Raw genomic sequence first — 20,194 nt, 5'->3', positions numbered from 1 at the left:
AGAATTAGAAGTTGAATTTGATGTTTCAGAAGGGTGATTGAAGATGGGTTTTGTGTTAATTTATCAGTTGTAGCTTTTGTTTGGATGTAGAATCTAAGAATTAGAAATTAGGGTTTCTAAATAGAATTGGGAATTAGGGTTTTTGGGTTTGGGTTACTGATGGAGAAGACGATATTGTTGTTGAATGGAATAAGAAGACTCCAAAGTTGGTAAATAAGGTAATTGTTCTTCTCTGTGATTTTAGTTAAGTTACTCATTTGAATTATTGAATTTATGGAATGGTTGTTAAGCTAATAATTTAAATGATTATGGAAAAGGTGTTATGGAACTGTGGTATGTTTTCTAGACTTATGTTCAAGTTACGGGGTTTCAATGGATTTCTGAATCTGCGGTAGAGAAGGCAGTGGCTGCTCTGGTGGTATTGTTGATGGCAGTTGAAGTTGAAGTTGAAATGTAGAAGTTGTTTTTGTTTATTTTGGAAATGAACTAATAACGAATACAACTAAAGAAGATGATGATGTTAGAGATAAATTTGGTGGAGTGATGAAATGGAGTGAAGCTATAATTGTGACTTAGCTAGGGATGTGATGAATTACATGGAGTTATTGAAGAGTTGGATTGAGTTACAGGGTTATGAGAATGGTGATGTAATTGATAAAGATGATAGATATGAGTGTTGTTTGTAAGTTAATGAAGCTGACATGGTTGTATGACAGAAGTGGTGTGACTCTGAAATACTATGGCTAGGTAGTGGATTGCTTTGGAGTTTGATTGTGTAGGATGTGGTTGTAATGAATCTGAGTTAGGTTATGTTGAAGTGCTTAGAGATTGGGTTACAAACTGTGTTGAGGTTGAGTTATGAGTTAGACATATAGGTGTTTGTAGTTGAGTTTGGTGGTGATTGAAATTGTTGTTAGTGGTTGCTGTAAAGCTTGGATACTGCTTTCGCAGGTAGGCTAAGCTTGTATTTGAAGTTCAATTATGAAGTTCAGTTAAATTTAATATGATATATTGCAATGAGAGTTAGATGTTGTTATATTAAATTGAATTGGTAATGGAGTAGAAGTTGTAATTAATTTTAGGTTGTACAATGTTTGTGCATTAGTGCTCTTTGGCCTGAGCAATGGCTCTGGCCTGTGCAAGAGTTGGTGGCCTTGTGCCATTCATCCTAGTCAGGATCTGACTCTAGCTGACTTAGTCCATCTGACTGAGTCGAATCGGGTTGAAACGGGTTTGACCCACTGAGTCACTAGTCTTGACTCGTTGACCATTGACCCTGGACTTTGACCTGACCCTGACTCTGTTGACCATAGACTTGACTTGACCATGACTGAAGTTGACCGTTAGTGGACCCTTTGACCGTCAGTGACTGTTAGTTGACTCATATGGACCATGCCTTATGTTAATGTGCTGGAGTAGTGGACTTGGGTTTAGAATAAGTGTTTCTTAATTAGATGTTTGGACCCTTTATGGTCCGAATAAGCCTTTGGCTTCTTCTACTAAGTTGTAGATATTCACAAGACTTATCTAATGGACTATAGAACCAACCTAATCGTATTAGTAAACCTTAGATATGTTAAAGATAGATAATAAAAAGGTATAAAGTCATAAATGGGCTTAGAACCATAGAATAGACTTGTATGAGCCTTGTATCATCCTTTTGGATAAATTCTTAGAGTGCTTGTGTGATTAACAGTTAGTTTATTTAACAACGATCGATTAAGGATGGACCAGTGGATCATGGATCTCGAGGTAGGCGTGGCTTTTCATCAAAAGAGGTGGGAATACATGTGACTCTTTTGTAGCCATTGTTGTTTCTTTTATAAAATTTTATATTTCACAAACCATGCATTGTCTGTCTATGCATTCCATGCTTTATTTAAATTGCATTATGATAATTTTGTTGATTCTTTGAATCTTTCCATGGTTTGGAAAGGACTTGTAATGTTTGTTTGTCATATGAATTGTTATGGGAAATACGAATTTCCACTTGTGGTATATAAGATACGCTCCTTCACATTTATATCTACATGAATTCAACTTTTATGCTTATATCGGTCGACAATTTGCGAGTTCGGAATTGTCGACATCCATATTTACAATTAGGTGTGGATTTGCGAGTTCGGAATTGCACAATCATAGTATACATTGTTTGAAGAAGGAGTTTGTCCATATACATGTTTGTTTACTTATGTGAGGATATGCTCTTTCATATTTATACCTACATGAATTCAGCTTTTATGCTTATATCGGTCGACAATTTGCGAGTTCGAAATTGTCGACATCCATATTTATGATTAGGTGTGGATTTGCGAGTTCGGAATTTCACAACGAAATTGTGGACATCCATATTTATGATTAGGTGTGGATTTGCGAGTTCGGAATTGCACAACCATAGTAAACATTGTTTGAAGAAAGAGATTGTCCATATTCGTGTTTGTGTATCTCAGTGACTTGGTCACTATTTAATGTCTGGGAAAACATTATTGTTTTTCTTAATCTTATTTATGATTACTTAGAAGTTAAATGTTAATTATTCCCACTTTCAGTTTTCAGAGACAGATCAGAGATGCGCAGCGAAAGCCACAAGTGTTGACTCCGTTAATTAGTTAACTTCTGCTATGTTTATTATGTTGTTTACTGTATCTGTAAACCAATTGACTATTGTATTTGTATCATTTGAGAGAAGTTCATGTATATATATTCTGAGCGGGGTTAGTTTTGGGATAAGTTTTGTAGCAGATTTCTTAATTGAATGTTTAAGTATTTGAATTAGATTCGTAGTGCCTCTTTATTTAGTTAATCTCTTGGATTAGTCAGCTGCTAGCTTAGGGGGCGCTACAGCTTGAACTCGAGTAATCCTAGACCACGCTGTTGAAAATTAATCCCACAATTCTCTCACGCCTGATAGATTACAAAAGTTCAAGATAGAGGAAATTTTTCTTCTCAGAGAAGACGGTATCTTTACTGTTGTTGCTTCAGCCAAAGACGCTCTCGCACTCTGATCATTCTCTAAGAGTTCCAGTTTTTCGCCAGCTCTCTTGAATGTCCGACATCTCTCTCCATCAACAAACAATAGATCATCAAAAGAAGTAGGACCTGTGATGTGGTTCAGAATGTGTCTTAAGAACCACACCTTTCCTGCACATGAAGGTACCGTATAAACCCTCCCTATAGACTTCTGCGTACTTCGTCTTCTTCTCCATTCTTTGGATTTTGTATCCCAACAATAGCGCTCTGGAAATTCACGGTATAAGAACTCTCTCGCTCTAGGATCGCAAGCATTTGTCACAAAGAACTCTGTCAAAGTTGTTCTCAAATTCCTCTCATCGGACAAAATTTCATCTAACATTTGGTAATCATAGTACCTGACACTCTGTTGATTGGGAAGATGTATCTGTAATCTCACTACCGAAGGATAGACCTTGTAAAGAGGAAAGCTAAAGATCTTCCGCATTGCATCTTGAGCACAAACCCATCTTGCATTTTTGTACCTTGTTATCTCGTCGTGGTCTTCTGGTTGCACTCCGAAAGATACATAATCCAGACCCTTATACACATACTTGTAAAGATATTTAACATTATCCACACTACTGCAAATTTCTACGTTTATATGACAATCATACTTTTGTAATAACCAAGGGCTATAAGGCACAACCATCCTATTATATACTTCAAAACTCTCACTCTTGCGTATGCGTCGTCCATTATTGCGTTCGCTGCAAACATGGTATGCATCTTTTCCTTGCACGGTGCACTCAGAAAACTCTTTCGGAAAGTTTCTCTTACATTTACCATCCCTCATGCACTTACTACCACATGGACCGTGATAGACACAATTATTTGTCTAATATATCTCATTTGTATATATTATTAGTGATCGATTTTGTACTTATTATGGTCTTTTATGCCTTTGTGGGTGTTTTAGGATAAATAAGGCTTTGCGGAAAAATTGGCTAAAAATGTGGCCCTTGGATTGCCGTTGATAGTGTACCGAAAATACCCTGGAGGAACCCTGAAAAAGTGCAGAAAACATCCCAGAAGAATTGCTAAAGGCACCCATAATTTGGATAAGGGGCACCCCATTTCAGGACATGTACTAAAGGGACACCGGAACTGGATAGGGGGAGGTCATCTTCAAAATTCAAAACAGAAATTGGCGGGAAGAATTGGCTGCAGCGACAACAGTTTTGGAGTTGAATTCTTAGCGAGTTCCGAGGAGATTAAACGGGTGTATTTGGTACCTACGGACTCTAGAAGACATAACAGGCCTAATGCAATCGTCTAGACCCATCCAATTGGGCTGGATAAGTCGGAATAATTGATCAAAGTCCCAACAGGATACGGCTTCTCTGTTTAGGGTTTGGGATTGGTCAGAAAGATTTATGGGATATTCTTGCGTGGATATATACCAATTCAGTTCATTACAAGTCAGAGAATAGTTTGGATACGAGAGAATAGCCAACAGAACCACGTGAATCAACAGGAAAGTGATTTTTCTCCAAACTGCCCGAGAAGAATAATGAGATTATTCTCGGATTTGATCAAGTTTCTAGGAAGTTGGATAGCTATAAATAGCCGTGTTTTCATCATAGAAGGGTTAAAAAAACCTTAGGAGAGAGTTTAGAGTCCATGAGAGCCGAGGAGAAGCGATTACAGAGAAGACAGTGCTGCTGCTGCTGCTGCCATTGAAGAGCTTCAAGAACACGAAGAACAGACTCACATAGTCAGTCGTTCTTTAGCAGTCTTAAATAACAATACCAGTGTCGTTCTTTTACAGCAGTAAAGGCTTATCGTTTACAACAGTCTTCAATAGCACTTACCCCTTTGTAACAGTGACGTTGTAACACTTCTACAGCGTTGCTAATTCTTGTTTCATCTTATATACATCAATAAAAACACCTATTTTAGCCATGAATTTATCTTGTGAGTGTGTTTTTGGGATGAGGAGCTAAACCCAATCCCAGGGGTGATGGAGGAAGCCATTCTTCTAAAAGTTATGTGGTAAAATTCATTTAAATTTATTTATGCAATCCTTTTATGATTAATTGCACCGAATAAAAATTGAATAAATGATTTTTATTAATTAATTGTGTTTTCTCTTGATGAAATATGCTTGGTTTATTGCTTTTGATATTTCATGCTTGCGATTAACAATGGATGTTTTGAAAATCTGATTTAGGCAATGATTAGAATCACAATTGTTTTTGATTTGAATTATAATGTCTAGAATTGCATGATAATAATTATTATTGAATCACATGAATTTTGGTGAATGGTGAAATCCTAAACCCTGGTCTTTCCATAATATTTACATAATTTTGAATTTTGAATTTGTTTTATCTTTTATTTTTAATTTAAATCTAAAAAATTATTTTCTTCACGAGTCTGAAAAGACCCAGTTTTACCACTATTAGTACAACCATCTTGAAATATCATCAAATTGTTGGCGCCGCCGACGCGGATTTGTGTTTAGGTAGCATTTTTTTAGATTTATTTTTTATTTATTTTTTATTATTATTTTTATTTGTTCCTCTTTACGTTTCTTTTTGTGTCTTTGATTTTTACAGGTTCGAAGTGGAATACTAAGGACTTGGGAACAAAAAGCTAAAAGAGAAGAAAAAAAAAGACATAATTTTTTTTTAGGATTTAATTTTTATTATTATTATTTTTTTGTATATAGCTTTTATTTTTATTTTTTTAGAATATGTAAATAGGCTTTATTTTTCATAATTTTTGGACTTTTTATTTGGAATTTATTCTGGACTTTTGGACATTTTTTTTTATTTTATTTTTTTAACCCCACGGAAGGGTCTTATTATTAATAAAAAAAAATTTAAATATAAACTGTTTGCAGGGAAGGACGACGATTACAATATCGTCTCGGCCCCTCGGGTTCGTACATGACATAGGAGTCGTGGCCCGAGTCGACTTCAACGGTTCATCCCCCGTCTGGTACGGGAGGTAAGCTTTCGAAACACCCGCGAATCCCCTGTTAGCGGGTTTACTGTATTCCTTAAGGTGATTCATTGATTGAGGACGAATTTGGACTGTTTTTAAATTCCTAGTAAAGGGCAAGGACTGGCCAATACAAGATAAGGGTTCGGATTTCATCACCGCTCCCTTCTTTCCCGCCTTAGGAAAACGAAACCTAACGCGAACCCAAGCTTAAAACTTGACTAGAACGAGACCGATAGGGTATCGCGCTTATCAGGAAAAATTTTCGAAGGATATTGGTTACTTTCTTAAGCACACCTCGAAGTTCATGATGGTTTCTGTGAGTTGAATGCGTGACTGCGCCGCCTTGTGATAGCGGTGAGGCCTTGGGTATCAAAGCTCCACTGAGTTTCCCTCGCCTCAATTCAACTTACTTTGACTCGGATTGATTCCAGAGGGGTTTGCTTAAATTGTAACGAATTCCCCTCCGAGAGATAAAAGCAAGTCTAGAAACAATCTAAGTGAAGCCATCATGCTTTTTGTTTGCTAGAAATCTTTAGGTTTGTTTTGGTGGAGTCGAGTCGGCCTTGTTTGTGGTTGTGTAGAATTCCCTTGCAATTAAGAATGTCGAACTGGTATGATAGAAGACAATACAATGAGTATCGACCTGAATTTGAATATGGACATCATCAGTTTTATGACCATGGTGGGAATAGTAGTTGGGAACGCCAACCTTTTCAAGGTTATGGTTCATACCATTGTGAGCTTGATTACTATCCACACGCGAATTGGTCTTACGAGCAAGAAAATCAGGAACACTGTAGTACTAGTTACTCGTTTTTGGAAACTAGTCCTGATTATGATATTTCTGAACCTGTTCCATCTCTAGAAGAGACCCAACAACGGATTGAAAGGACGTATAAACGTTTAGCTGCAATGAATAGTTCAAAGGAAGAGTGTACACGATATTCTGAGATGATAAACGAGAGTGGTGAACGTATAAGTGTTATGCTCAGTGAAATTCAGGCACGTCTAGAGGCAGAAAATGAACAGTTGGCTAATGCTGCTCGAAATAATCTAAATTTCCAAAATAGGGTTTCTAATTCTACCCTTGATATCAATAGTGAATATTTGCCTAATTTAGAGGATGAGGCTAGAATAAAAGACACTACTTATTTAGATAAGGTTCAATCATCTTTGTACTATTATGATGATGAGGATAGTAGTAATGAAGAATCTGAAATATGTAGGCATAGTGATCAGGAATCTATTAATCCAATTGAGCTTTACAATGATTATATTATTTCTAGTTCAAATACAAATAATTTTTATGATTATTCACCTATTCAAAAGGACGAGGATTTGATTAGGGATACCACCGTTTTAGACGATGTAGTTTTTCCTTTTGATTACGAAGCCGATAGTGATTTAGAGGAACGGGTTTATTCCGAAAATGTTGTTTAAGAGTCTAGCGACTTAGAAACAATAGTATTAGATGAAGAAGATATACCCGTAGAGATGAGTAAATATGCACTACCTGATAATAAATTAGAAGAATCAATTGACCATTTTCAAGAATCTAATGATCCAGAAATTAGGGAGATTGTAACTAGTCTATCTAGAGACACTGAAAACTCTAAGTTTGGGGGTGATTATCACCTTCCTAGTGCCTTACCTTTAATTCTCAGAAAGTCCCTTCACTTAGGACTTGATATCTCTGCCTCGACAATTTTACAAGATTACCTTCATACTCGTTTTCCCGAACCTAATGATGTCCAGGAAGAAGTTCAGTCGTTAGAAACCCATCCTATGGTTGATGTGGTTTGCCCAGGATATGATCCCCAGATTGACTTTGTTTTCCCACCAAATAGTTTTCTTCCAACTGTGGGAACGTTTATATTCCAAATGTGTCGAATATTAAGTTGTGAGACTAAACCTAAATGCTTTAGGAAATTAGTCACGACACATTTGCTTAAGAATGACCACTACTCTCATTGTGGTCAATTACGTAAGTCAAATATTATTGACTTAGAGGATCCTCAGTTATTTAGGTCATTATTGTGCGCTTCTAAGATCATATTTGAGTTTTTCCAGACTCTATGACCTAATGATTCGGATCCCACCTATGAAGAAACGCAGCTAATGAAAATTTTCTATGTAGACCCTTTCATAGAACCTGAACCACAATTAGATATAAATTTCTTAATCAGGAAACTAGGTAAGGGAATGCTATTCTTGTTCATTTTCTTGGCTTACTGCGGTTTTTTTTGGTCAGCATTATTTGGTTTTGAAGACCCACAGTTATTTCGGCTATTGTTATACGGTTCGAGTTGACTAATCCTTTCCAATGTCTGGCTGAGGGCTTTAAACTTAGCACTTCTTGGGAGGTAACCCAATCTCATGCAACACGGTAATATCTTTCCTTAACTCTTTTGCTTCAAATAGTAACAGTTTTTCCTTGTTCATGCTTTTAATTTTATCTTTAGAACATTGAGGACAATGTTAGATTTAAGTTTGGGGGTATGGGAGAAACTTTTTAGTTGCAGTATGAATAAATAAACTCCAGAACCTAGAAATTTATGCCTATTGAGGATTGCACTAACTAATCTAAGTGGATGGAAGCATTTTGGTTGTAGGAGTTGAGGAACCAATCTGATTAGATGGAAACATCTAAAGAGTCTATTCATAAAAGCACAGAGCTCAGTTGTTAGGAATAACATGATAGTTTCACCATATCTCGTTGAGTCCTTTTCACTTCTTTTTTGATGTTGTTTTCTTTTTAAATATGTTTCTAAGTGATTTGGTGGGGCTCACGATTCAAGTTGTTACCAATGCTAGGGTGAATTAGAGTGATTGAGATACCATGAAAAAAAAATTGAAAAAAAAAAAGAAGTTTTAAAAAAGAAAAGAAAATGAGACCAGACCATTTGACCAAAAAGAATAAATTCAATAAAGTCGACCACGGGTACCCTTGTATATGCCAGTTGTGTTGACCTAGAGTTAGGTTATCGACCACTGGTTCCCTTGTATATGTCAGGTTGTTGATATTAGTCAGACTAGTACCTCAATCTATTAGGATAGGTTCATTTTGGCGGAGGCCTTCAGACAGATATGGAAAACGTCGTTCACTTAGTAAACATCAAAACCATCTATGTTTTTCTATATCCATCTTCTTGATTTATCCATGTGATTAGTTTTGACTCCGGATATTGATGTCAATAGTGCAACTATCTGAGTAGAGCTCTGTCACTTTATATGAATTTTAGTATGCTTGAGTGCAAACTCGTGTACAACAATTGGAATTTCGCATCAGGGTACTTCCTGTAGTCAATAAGTATGCCAACCAAGGAGATTCTTTAGTGCTTCCAAGGTTCTGCGTAGATAGCTAGGTCTGGAGTAATTTTGTGGGTATATCTCTGTAAGCCCTCCCGAGACTATAACTCGGCCACTAGGGACACCTAGGGGTTTAAAGGCTTATTGCATACGCTAAATGCAATCGACGATGCCTGCGACAGTGAGTTAGGATTTTATTTTGTAGTTTTGATTTGCTCGGGACTAAAATAATAAGTTTGGGGGTATTTGATAGACACATTTATGTGTCTAATTATCTCATTTGTATATTATTAGTGCTCGATTTTGTACTTATTATGGTCTTTTATGCTTTTGTAGGTGTTTTTGGATAAATAAGGCTTTGCGGCAAAATTGGCTAAAAATGTGGCCCTTGGATTGCCGTTGATAGTGTACCAAAAATACCCCGGAGGAACCCTGAAAAAGTGCAGAAAACATCCCAGAAGAATTGCTAAAGGCACCCCTAATTTGGATAAGGGGCACCCCATTTCAGGGCATGTACTAAAGGGACACCGGAACTGGATAGGGGGAGGTCATCTTCAAAATTCAAAACAGAAATTGGCGGGAAGAATTGGCTGCAGCGACAACAATTTTGGAGTTGAATTCTTAGCGAGTTCCGAGGAGATTAAACGGGTGTATTTGGTACCTACGGACTCTAGAAGACATAACAGGCCTAATGCAATCGTCTAGACCCATCCAATTGGGCTGGATAATTCGGAATAATTGATCAAAGTCCCAACAGGATACGGCTTCTCTTTTTAGGGTTTGGGATTGGTCAGAGAGATTTATGGGATATTCTTGCGTGGATATATACCAATTCAGTTCATTCCAAGTCAGAGAATAGTTTGGATACGAGAGAATATCCAACAGAACCACGTGAATCAACAGGAAAGTGATTTTTCTCCAAACTGCCCGAGAAGAACAATGAGATTATTCAAGAACACGAAGAACAGACTCACATAGTCAGTCGTTCTTTAGCAGTCTTAAATAACAATACCAGTGTCGTTCTTTTACAGCAGTAAAGGCTTATCGTTTACAGCAGTCTTCAATAGCACTTACCCCTTTGTAACAGTGACGTTGTAACACTTCTACAGCGTTGCTAATTCCTGTTTCATCTTATATACATCAATAAAAACACCTATTTTAGCCATGAATTTATCTTGTGAGTGTGTTTTTGGGATGAGGAGCTAAACCCAATCCCAGGGGTGATGGAGGAAGCCATTCTTCCAAAAGTTATGTGGTAAAATTCATTTAAATTTATTTATGCAATCCTTTTATGATTAATTGCACCGAATGAAAATTGAATAAATGATTTTTATTAATTAATTGTGTTTTCTCTTGATGAAATATGCTTGGCTTATTGCTTTTGATATTTCATGCTTGCGATTAACAATGGATGTTTTAAAAATCTGATTTAGGCAATGATTAGAATCATAATTGTTTTTGATTTGAATTATAATGTCTAGAATTGCATGATAATAATTATTATTGAATCACATGAATTTTGGTGAATGGTGAAATCCTAAACCCTGGTCTTTCCGTAATATTTACATAATTTTGAATTTTGAATTTGTTTTATCTTTTGTTTTTAATTTACATCTAAAAAATTATTTTCTTCACAAGTCTGAAAAGACCCAGTTTTACCACTATTACTACAACCATTTTGAAAAATCATCAGACCGTGAATCATCCACTTTTTCACACACTCGTGTAGTTCTGGCTCTTCGTTAGGGTTAGGTATTTCTGCTCTCACTATCTTATCATAATCATCGGGACCTTGTAATTTGTCTTACTCACTCAAAATAATAAACATATGAACATGAGGCATACCTCTTTTTTGAAACTCAAAAACATGCACATGGGAAGCTACTCTGCCAAATATTGACTTGGTAAAAAGATCTACCTTTAACTCTTCAAGCTTTGCATGGAACACCCTTGTAATCAGATCAGGTCTATCCGTTGCACATTGACGCCACCCCAGGTTGGACACGATTTCATCCCAAAGTGGGTTGCAAGTCATTGTAATGAACAAATCAGGCTTTCCATACTTTTGCACCAGTGCCGTTGCATCCTGATACCGCTGGTACATGTCACGGGGGCTGCCCATGTATGAGGAAGGAAACACTTTCCTTTGACCAAGATTCTCTGTCATGAAAAAAAAAACATATTTCATATTTCAAGGGAGTACTTTCCTTTTAACTGTTTGTCACTATCCTATAACATTTTACTGGGCTTAATGAAGAATAAAATGAATGTAGCTAGGCTTAATCGACATTGGACCAAAAAAAAGTGATTATCTATTAACTTACTTGCACTGGTTTCGCCGGCCATTCGTGCATCTTGTAGGCCTTGATGCAATTCAGCTCTTATCTCCTCTTGATGATCCCATAACCATCTAAGTCTAGACAAATCAATCTTCACCCAGTTATCCACAACATATTGTTGTAGTATTCTTCCACCTCGAAGAAGAAGCGAAGCGTCATTACTTCGAATCTGTCAAACAATAGCGGCAACAAATATATAAGTTATTTATATTATTTGTGTCAACATAATATGTGTAATTTCAATTGTAAAGTGTAGTTGTTAAATATTAATATTATATATACCTAGAGCATGTAGGAGTAGTACTCGAGGCATGTAAACTGTTTGCCGTTCTCATCCATACTACTCAGATCCCATCCATAACTCCTATATGGTAGCAAAAGCGGATATTGGAGAGGAATTGTCCTCAGTGTCTCTATTGCTAGTGCTTGATTTTGTACTTATTATGGTGTTTTTATGTTTGTGTAGGTGTTTTTGGAGAAATACACTTGTGTGGAAAAAGTTGCTCAAAAAGTGCTATTTGGACCCCTGGAGGACATTTGCTATACGGACCCCAGATTTGGCTAAGGGGCACCCAAGGTTATGCGATCCCAAATTCATCCTTAGCACCCATCTTCTTCTTTTGAATTTCATTTTTGGCGGGAAAATAGAAAACCGAACTGTGTAATTTCCGATCGAATTTTGAAGGAGTTCTGGGTTGATTAAAGAGCTGAAATTTGTTGGGTAGTTGTGGTATGTTCCAACAAAACTATCATGAGTGATTTGATCGATTAAAATTGGTTGGATTCTCGCGTAGAAGTAAACAAAGCAACACGTACACCAGGGGAAGATTTTCACGCGTCTGATTTTGCTGGGAGAGTTTGGAATGTGCTAGGAGAATGCTAGAGGCGTGTAAGAGTTAAACAAGGAGAGTTGCAGTTGTAAAACGTGTAAGAAGCTAAAACAGGAAAGAAAATATCCGAAAATATTTTCTTTCACTGCCGAGAATTTGTGAAGTTATGGAGGAGATTCGATGCATTTTTCGGGTATAAATAGAGTCCCTTGGGTCATATAAGTGTTACTGAGAGTTTGGGGAGATTATAGAGCATCACAGAGTCGAGAAAATCAAGTTCCGGAAATATTTTTCTGCTGCTGCTCATCTGAAGAACGCGAAGAACAGACCATCCAAGACAGTCGTTTTTCAACAGTGGAAACGACACACAGACGAGGGTCGAGAATCAGCGACAGTACGGTTCTATCGTTCTTTTCAGTTTGTAATACTTATAACTGTTACAAACCCGGTTTTTAATAGTTTTTCTCCATTTCATCTTTGTAAACACCCTTTAAGCAATAAAAAGGAATTTTGAGTGTGTTTCCAACATGATGATGAGCTAATTCTCCCACAAACAAGGCAATGAGGAAGCTATTCGCTCATGAATAATGGGTAACTATTTCATTCTCCCTAATTTTTAATTATAATTTAATCAATCACTGCTCTTGCAGAGTTTTTAAATGTTTACATAATTTTCTTAATTACTTGTGATTCAATTTGATAGATTATACTTTGTTTAATCAATTGATAGTCTATGCATGGGGAATACAACTAATATTTGAGAATATGTTTGATTAATTGTGAATTAATAAATAAGGGAGTTAAAAGATAATTAGAGTTTGGATTATTTTCCATAATTTATTCATGTGTGATAGTGGAATCAGTGTCTTGGTTATTCCAAATAATCTTGAATTAAGTTTTGTTTGTTTTTAAATTTCATTAAATCTAAAATCTTTTGCTTTCACAAGTCTCAACAAACTTTTTACTACAACTCAATTAAAAATCACACCAACTTTTGGCGCTGCCGACGCAGACTTGTCTTTAGGCTAGAGTTTTTAGATTTTTTTTTTTTAGGTTTTTATTTGTTTTTCATTTTTATTTTATTAGTTCTTCTTTACGTTTTTGGGTTTTTGTCTTTTCCTTACAGATTTTGGAGTTTGGAGCGAAAGAAAAATTTGCCAAAGTTTTTGGTGAATACTTAAAGATTTGGAGTAAAAGCAAAGCGAAAGGAGCGAAAGAAAAGAAGAATAAAAATTAATTAAAAAAAGAGAGAGAGAGAGACAAAAAAAAATTTAGAATTTTTTTTTTCTTTTGCACTTTATTTTTGGACTTTGGATTGTGGACTTTGGGACTTTATTTTTTTTTATACCCTACGGAAGGGGAGTTTAAATATAAACTGTTTGCAGAGAAGGACGGCGATTACGATATCGCCTCGGCCCCTCGGGTTCGTACATGACATAGGAGTCGTGGCCCGAGTCGACTTCAGCAGTTCATCCCCCGTCTGGTACGGGAGGTAAGTTTGTCGAAACACTCGCGAATCCCCTGTCAGCGAGTTACTGTATTCCTTCGTTTGCATATATGTTGAGGATTTGAAAATGGCTGCTTTAATTTCCTAGTAAAGGGCAAGGACTGGCCATACAAGATAAGGGTTCGGATTTCATCACCGTTCCCTTCTTGCATGCCTTAGGAAAACGAAACCAAACGCGAACCTAAGCCTAAAATTTGACTAGAACGAGACCTATAGGGTAACGAGCTTAATAGGAAAGTCATTCGAAAAATACTGGTTTACTCTTTTAAGCATGCTTCAAAGTTCATGATGGTTTCTGTGAGTTGAATACGCCGTTGTAACGCCGGTGAGGCCTTGGGTATCAAAGCTCCTGAGCTTCCCTCGTCTCGATTCAACTTACTTAACTCGGATTGATTCCAGAGGGGTTTGCTTAAATTGTAACGAATTCCCTTTCGAAGGATTAGAAGCTGGTCTAGAAACAATCTAAGTGGAGCCATCATGCTTTTTGTTTGCTAGAAATCAGTAGGTTTGCTGTGTGGAGTCAGCCTTGTTTGTGTTTGCATAGAACTTCCCTTCCTTTTAGGATTTCTTTTTTTTCTTTTGTTTTTCTAGTGTATGCCCAAGGTTATTAAAGAGCGGGCTTGGAAAAGAAACACTCTAGGTCGTTGATTATGATAAACCTAGTAGTTCTTCTTGTGAAGGCGGGGAGCTCGAAGACTCTTCTTTTGAGACCCTGTTTTTGGAAACTTCAGTTTTGAGAATCTGTCTCTTCGTGAGGAAAATACCCCTAGTACTTCAGCTGTGCCAGCAATGGCAACTTTGAAAGATTACATGTTCCCAACTAGGTCCACCCGAGCTTCGTGCATTAAATTGCCAGCCACTACGGCTAATTTCGAGATAAAACCTAGTATTCTTCAGATGATCCCTATATTCTTAGGGAAAGATGATGAGAACCCTTATTTTCATATTAGGGACTTTGAGGAAATTTGTGGGACAATTAGAATAAAAGACCTTACTGATGAAGTCTTGAAACTTAAGATGTTTCCCTTTTCCTTGAGAGATAAAGCCAAGACCTGGCTGAACAACCTACCATCTGAATCCATTGAAACATGGCAGGAACTTATTGCTGCTTTCTATATGAAATTCTACCCTAAGCATAAAACTGCGTCTGTTAGGCAGAAAATTAGTGCTAGTGTGCAACAAGAGGGAGAGTCTCTTTATAGGTTTTTAGAGAGATTCAATGATCTCCTATCCCAGTGTCCTCACCATGGATTTGATAAGATGAAACTCGTAGAGATTATTTATGATGGTTTAGACTATTCAACCAAAGCCATGGTTGAGTCTATGTGCGCTGGTGAGTTCACTAGTAAAAGTGTTGATGATGCTTTTACCTTCTTAGGAGCTGTCGCTGAAAAATCCCAACAGTGGGAGTCTTGTGTTGAACCCCCAAAAGACTCTTGGTCAATAGAAGTAGCACCAATGTGGTAGATACAAGCTTCGGGTCTGATGCTAAGTTTGCTGCTTTGTCTAGAAGGTTAGAAGCTTTGGAATTGAATCATCCTAAACATAGGTCTCTTGTTGAACCTGATGATAGGTTTAGAGCCTCTCAAGTGTCTAGTTGTGGAGTAGAACCCAATAACTCGTTTTGGGAAGGTCAGGTTAGTGAAGAGCAAGCCCATGTCTATAACAATGCTAGGTTTGAGAACCGTCAGAAGTTTGACCCATACTCAGAGACTTACAACCCTGGTTGGAGAAACCATCCTAATTTTTCTTGGTCTAAGGGTCAGAATCAAGGACAGTCTAGTAATTCTCAGCCTCCCCAGGTTTTGGTTATGCTAAGAACTCTTCAGGTCAACCCAGTTTCAGAATGAGAAAAAGATCTCCACCTTAGAAGAAACCCTTACTATGTTAGCAAAGAACCATGAGATGTTATCAAAGAACCACTATGGTTTTCAAGAAGAAACCAGGCAGAATTTTAAGAATAATTCCCAGTCTCTTGCTAACTTAGAACTTCAAGTCGGCCAAATAGCTAAGTTTCTTAGTGAAAGAGAAGATGGAAGGTTCCCTAGTCAAACTGATCCTAACCCTAAAGGAGAGAAATCGTACAATCATGTGAATTCTATAACAACCCTTAGGAGTGGAAAGAAAGTTGACAATAAGGTTGCCATGCCTGATAGTGAACATGCTGTAGTTCACCCTTCTGAGCCAGAAAATGAGGAGACTGATAGAGTCTCCAAAGAGACCAATGAGGGTCATGCTGAGCCCGGCTTTGTTCCCAGAGCCCCGTTCCCCCAGCTGCTAGTTCCAACTAAGAGGGAGTCCAACTTTAATGATATATTGGAGGTTTTTAAGCAGGTTACTATCAACCTCCCATTGTTAGATGCGATTAAGCAGATTCCCGCTTATGCCAAGTTTCTTAAGGATATGTGTACGCGAAAGCGAAAACTTAGTGTCCAGAAGAAGCCTTCCTAGCTAGTCATGTGAGTTCTATTATTCAGAATACCACTACTCCTAAGTATAAAGACCCAGGGTCCCCTACTTTCTTGCACAATAGGTAAATACCGTGTCGAGAAAGCTTTGCTTGACTTAGGAGCCAGTGTGAACTTACTGCCATACCATGTGTACCTTAAGCTAGGACTTGGTGAGATGAAACCTACCCAGATGACACTTCAGTTAGCTGATAGGTCCGTTAAAATTCCTCGTGGTGTGATCGAGGACGTTCTTATTGAGGTCGACAAGTTTATTTATCCAGTGGATTTTGTTATCCTAGATACCCAACCTGTCCCTGACCCAGAGAACCAAATACCAGTGATTTTAGGTCGCCCGTTTTTAGCTACATCCAATGCGATCATTAACTGTCGAAATGGTATTATGAATTTGTCTTTTGGTAATATGACTATTGAGCTGAACATTTTTAATATTAGTAAGCTACCCTCTGAACTAGATGACTCGAGCATAGAAGAGGTGAACATGATAGGAACATTAGTCGAGGAGTCATTACCAAACACTTTGTTAGAAGATCCATTAGAGAAATGCCTAGCCCACTTTGGGATTGATTTTGATGATGACGATGTGATTAATGAGGTGAATGCTTTGTTAGATTCAACCCCTTTGATAGACACTAGTAATGGCTGGAAACCTAAGTTCGAACCTCTACCCGTTTCTGAGTCTACCCTAGTTCCTTCTTAGAAAAGCCTCCTAAGTTGGACCTTAAACCATTACCAGATTCCCTGAAGTATGTGTTTTTAGGCCCATCTGAAACTTTACCTGTGATTATAGCATCCGACTTGGATAGTGATCAGGAAAGTAGGCTAGTGACCGTCCTTCAGAATAACAAGGAAGCTTTAGGGTGGACCATAGCAGACATTAAGGGTATAAGTCCTACTGATTGTATGCATCAGATCTATTTAGAGAGTGACACCAAACCTTCTAGGGAGATGCAACGTCGACTGAACCCTAATATGAAAGAAGTAGTTCGAACCGAGGTTCTTAAGCTGTTAGATGCAGGCATTATCTACCCCATTTCAGACAGTAAGTGGGTCAGCCCCGTTCAGGTTGTTCCCAAGAAATCCGGTATTACTGTAGTCCAGAATGATAACAATGAGTTAATCCCAACCCGGGTGACCACGGGTTGGCGTGTCTGTATTGACTATAGGAAATTGAACAAGGTCACTAGGAAGGACCACTTTCCCCTTCCCTTCATCGACCAAATGCTAGAGAGATTAGCTGGACGTAGCCATTATTGCTTTTTAGATGGATACTGCGGTTATAATCAGATTGTCATAGCCCCAGAAGACCAAGAGAAAACCACTTTTACCTGTCCCTTTGGTACCTTTGCGTATAGACGCATGCCTTTCGGGCTATGTAATGCCCCTGCGACCTTTCAGCGTTGTATGTTGAGCATATTTTCTGACATGGTAGAACGGTTCTTAGAGGTCTTTATGGATGATTTTTCAGTGTTTGGTTCGTCTTTCGATGAGTGCTTGCATCATTTGTCATTAGTTTTGACTAGGTGTAAGGAAAAGAATTTAGTGCTTAATTGGGAGAAATGTCACTTCATGGTTCGTTCAGGAATTGTTCTAGGGCATATCGTATCTTCGAAGGGTATAGAGGTAGATAGAGCCAAAGTTGACCTTATTAAAACTTTACAGGTCCCAAAAACCGTAAGAGATATTAGGTCATTCTTAGGGCATGCAGGTTTTTATCGTCGATTCATTAAGGATTTTAGCTTAATTTCTAGACCTCTTTGCAATTTGCTTGCAAAAGACGTTAAGTTTGTCTTTGATGATGCTTGTTTAGAGGCTTTTGAGAAGCTTAAGAATTTACTCACTACCGCCCCCATAGTCCAGGCACCCAACTGGAACCTACCCTTTGAGATCATGTGTGATGCTTCAGATTATGCTATTGGTGTTGTGCTAGGTCAGAGAAAATAAGTTACTTCATGTGATTTACTATGCTAGCAAAACTGAATGATGCCCAGTTGAACTATACCACTGGAGAAGGAACTATTAGCTATTTGTTTGCCTTAGACAAGTTTAGATCCTACCTCTTAGGTTCTAAGGTCATAATCTTTACTGATCATGCTGCTTTGAAGTATCTTCTTTCCAAGAAGGATACTAAACCTAGATTGATTAGATGGATCCTATTGTTGCAGGAATTTTCCTTAGACATTAGAGATAAAAAAGGTGCAGAAAATGTAGTAGCAGACCACTTGTCTAGGCTTGTTGTGGATACCCTTAATGATTCTCCTCCTGTTAGGGATAGTTTTCCTGATGAACAACTGTTCTTTGTTACCCAAGCACCTTGGTGTGCGAATAGTGAATTATCTTGTTACTGGTCGAATGCCCCAACATTGGGGTAAACAAGATCGTTCTAGGTTTTTATCCGAGGTGAAGCACTTCTTTTGGGATGATCCTTATTTTTTAAGTATTGTTCCAGACCAGATTATTAGGAGATGTATACCTGAGAGTGACCAGTCCAGTATTATTTCATTTGTCTGATCATGCTTGTGGGGGTCACTTTAGTGCTAAGAAGACTGCTAAGATATTGCAGTGTGGATTCTATTGGCCTTCGTTGTTTAAAGACTCCCATAGTCACTGTGTTACTTGTGAGCGTTGCCAGAAATTAGGAACCATTTCCCGTAGGAACATGATGCCTTGAACCCTATTTTAGTTGTTGAGGTCTTTGATTGTGGGGTATTGACTTTATGGGTCCGTTCCCTAATTCTTTTGGTAACCTTTACATCTTTGTCGCTGTAGACTATGTATCTAAGTGGATTGAGGCGGTTGCGTATAAAACCAATGACCATAGGGTTGTGATTGAGTTCTTGAAAAATAATATACTTACACGTTTTGGTACACCGCGTGCTATAATTAATGATGGAGGGTCGCACTTTTGTAATGGACCTTTTAGGCTTTTGATGAAGAAATATGGTATTACACATAAGGTAGCTACCCCGTATCATCCACAGACTAGTGGTCAAGTAGAGTTTTCTAATATGGAGATAAAACGTATATTAGAGAAAACAGTTAATCCTAATCGGAAAGACTGGTCATCTAGGCTTACTGATGCCTTATGGGCTTACCATACTGCGTTTAAGACTCCCACTGGAATGTCGCCTTATCGGCTTGTGTATGGCAAGGAATGTCATTTACCTGTTGAGTTAGAACATATAGCTTATTGGGTTGTTAAGCAGCTAAATTTTTCACTTGACAAGGCAGGAGCCCATAGGAAACTCCATCTCAATGAGTTGGAAGAGATTCGTATAAATGCTTACGATAGTGCGAAGGAGTATAAGAACAAAAATGAAACTTGTGCATGATAGAAATATTTTAAAGAAGTCATTTTCTCCAGGTCAAAAAGTTCTTCTGTATGATACCCGCTTGCATCTTTTCCTTGGGAAGTTACGTTCTCGGTGGACGAGTCCTTTTGTTGTTCGCACTGTCTTTCCTCATGGAGATGTTGAGATCGAGACACCAGATGGTAGTAGTTCTTCGAAGGTTAACGGTCAGAGATTGAAACCCTTTTTAGAGCCCTTTCCTACGGGTGATGTTGAGGAGGTACCTCTGGAGGACCCTTTTTACCCTTGATTGACCATCGAGACGATTGCATGTTGTATATTAGTTTTTGATTTCTCTCTTCACCCAGGTACTATCTTTCCGACTTCTCTCTTTACTGATTCCTCATGTTACTTTGCTTTTTGGTATTGCTCTTTCATTAGAAACATTGAGGACAATGTTAGATTTAAGTTTGGGGGTGGGGAAGAAATC

General features: G+C 37.8%; 1 protein-coding gene across 1 annotated transcript; it reads right to left on the bottom strand.

The window, feature by feature from the left end:
• Positions 1-2,881: 2,881 nt before the first annotated feature.
• LOC113324378 lies at positions 2,882-3,805 on the bottom strand. Its single transcript, XM_026572700.1, has one exon. It carries the CDS (start codon positions 3,803-3,805, stop codon positions 2,882-2,884), a length of 924 nt encoding a protein of 307 aa, XP_026428485.1.
• Between the last annotated feature and the right edge of the window lie 16,389 nt (positions 3,806-20,194).

This window comes from Papaver somniferum, chromosome 11, assembly GCF_003573695.1.
Source record: "Papaver somniferum cultivar HN1 chromosome 11, ASM357369v1, whole genome shotgun sequence".
In the NCBI taxonomy this organism is placed as follows: domain Eukaryota; kingdom Viridiplantae; phylum Streptophyta; class Magnoliopsida; order Ranunculales; family Papaveraceae; genus Papaver; species Papaver somniferum.
Note: the sequence above shows the minus strand (reverse complement) of the source record. Positions and strands in the feature narration are given on the sequence as shown.

Coding starts and splice junctions, on each gene's coding strand:
- LOC113324378 (XM_026572700.1), bottom strand. CDS start 3,805: ATGAGGGATGGTAAATGTAAGAGAAACTTTCCGAAAGAGTTTTCTGAG.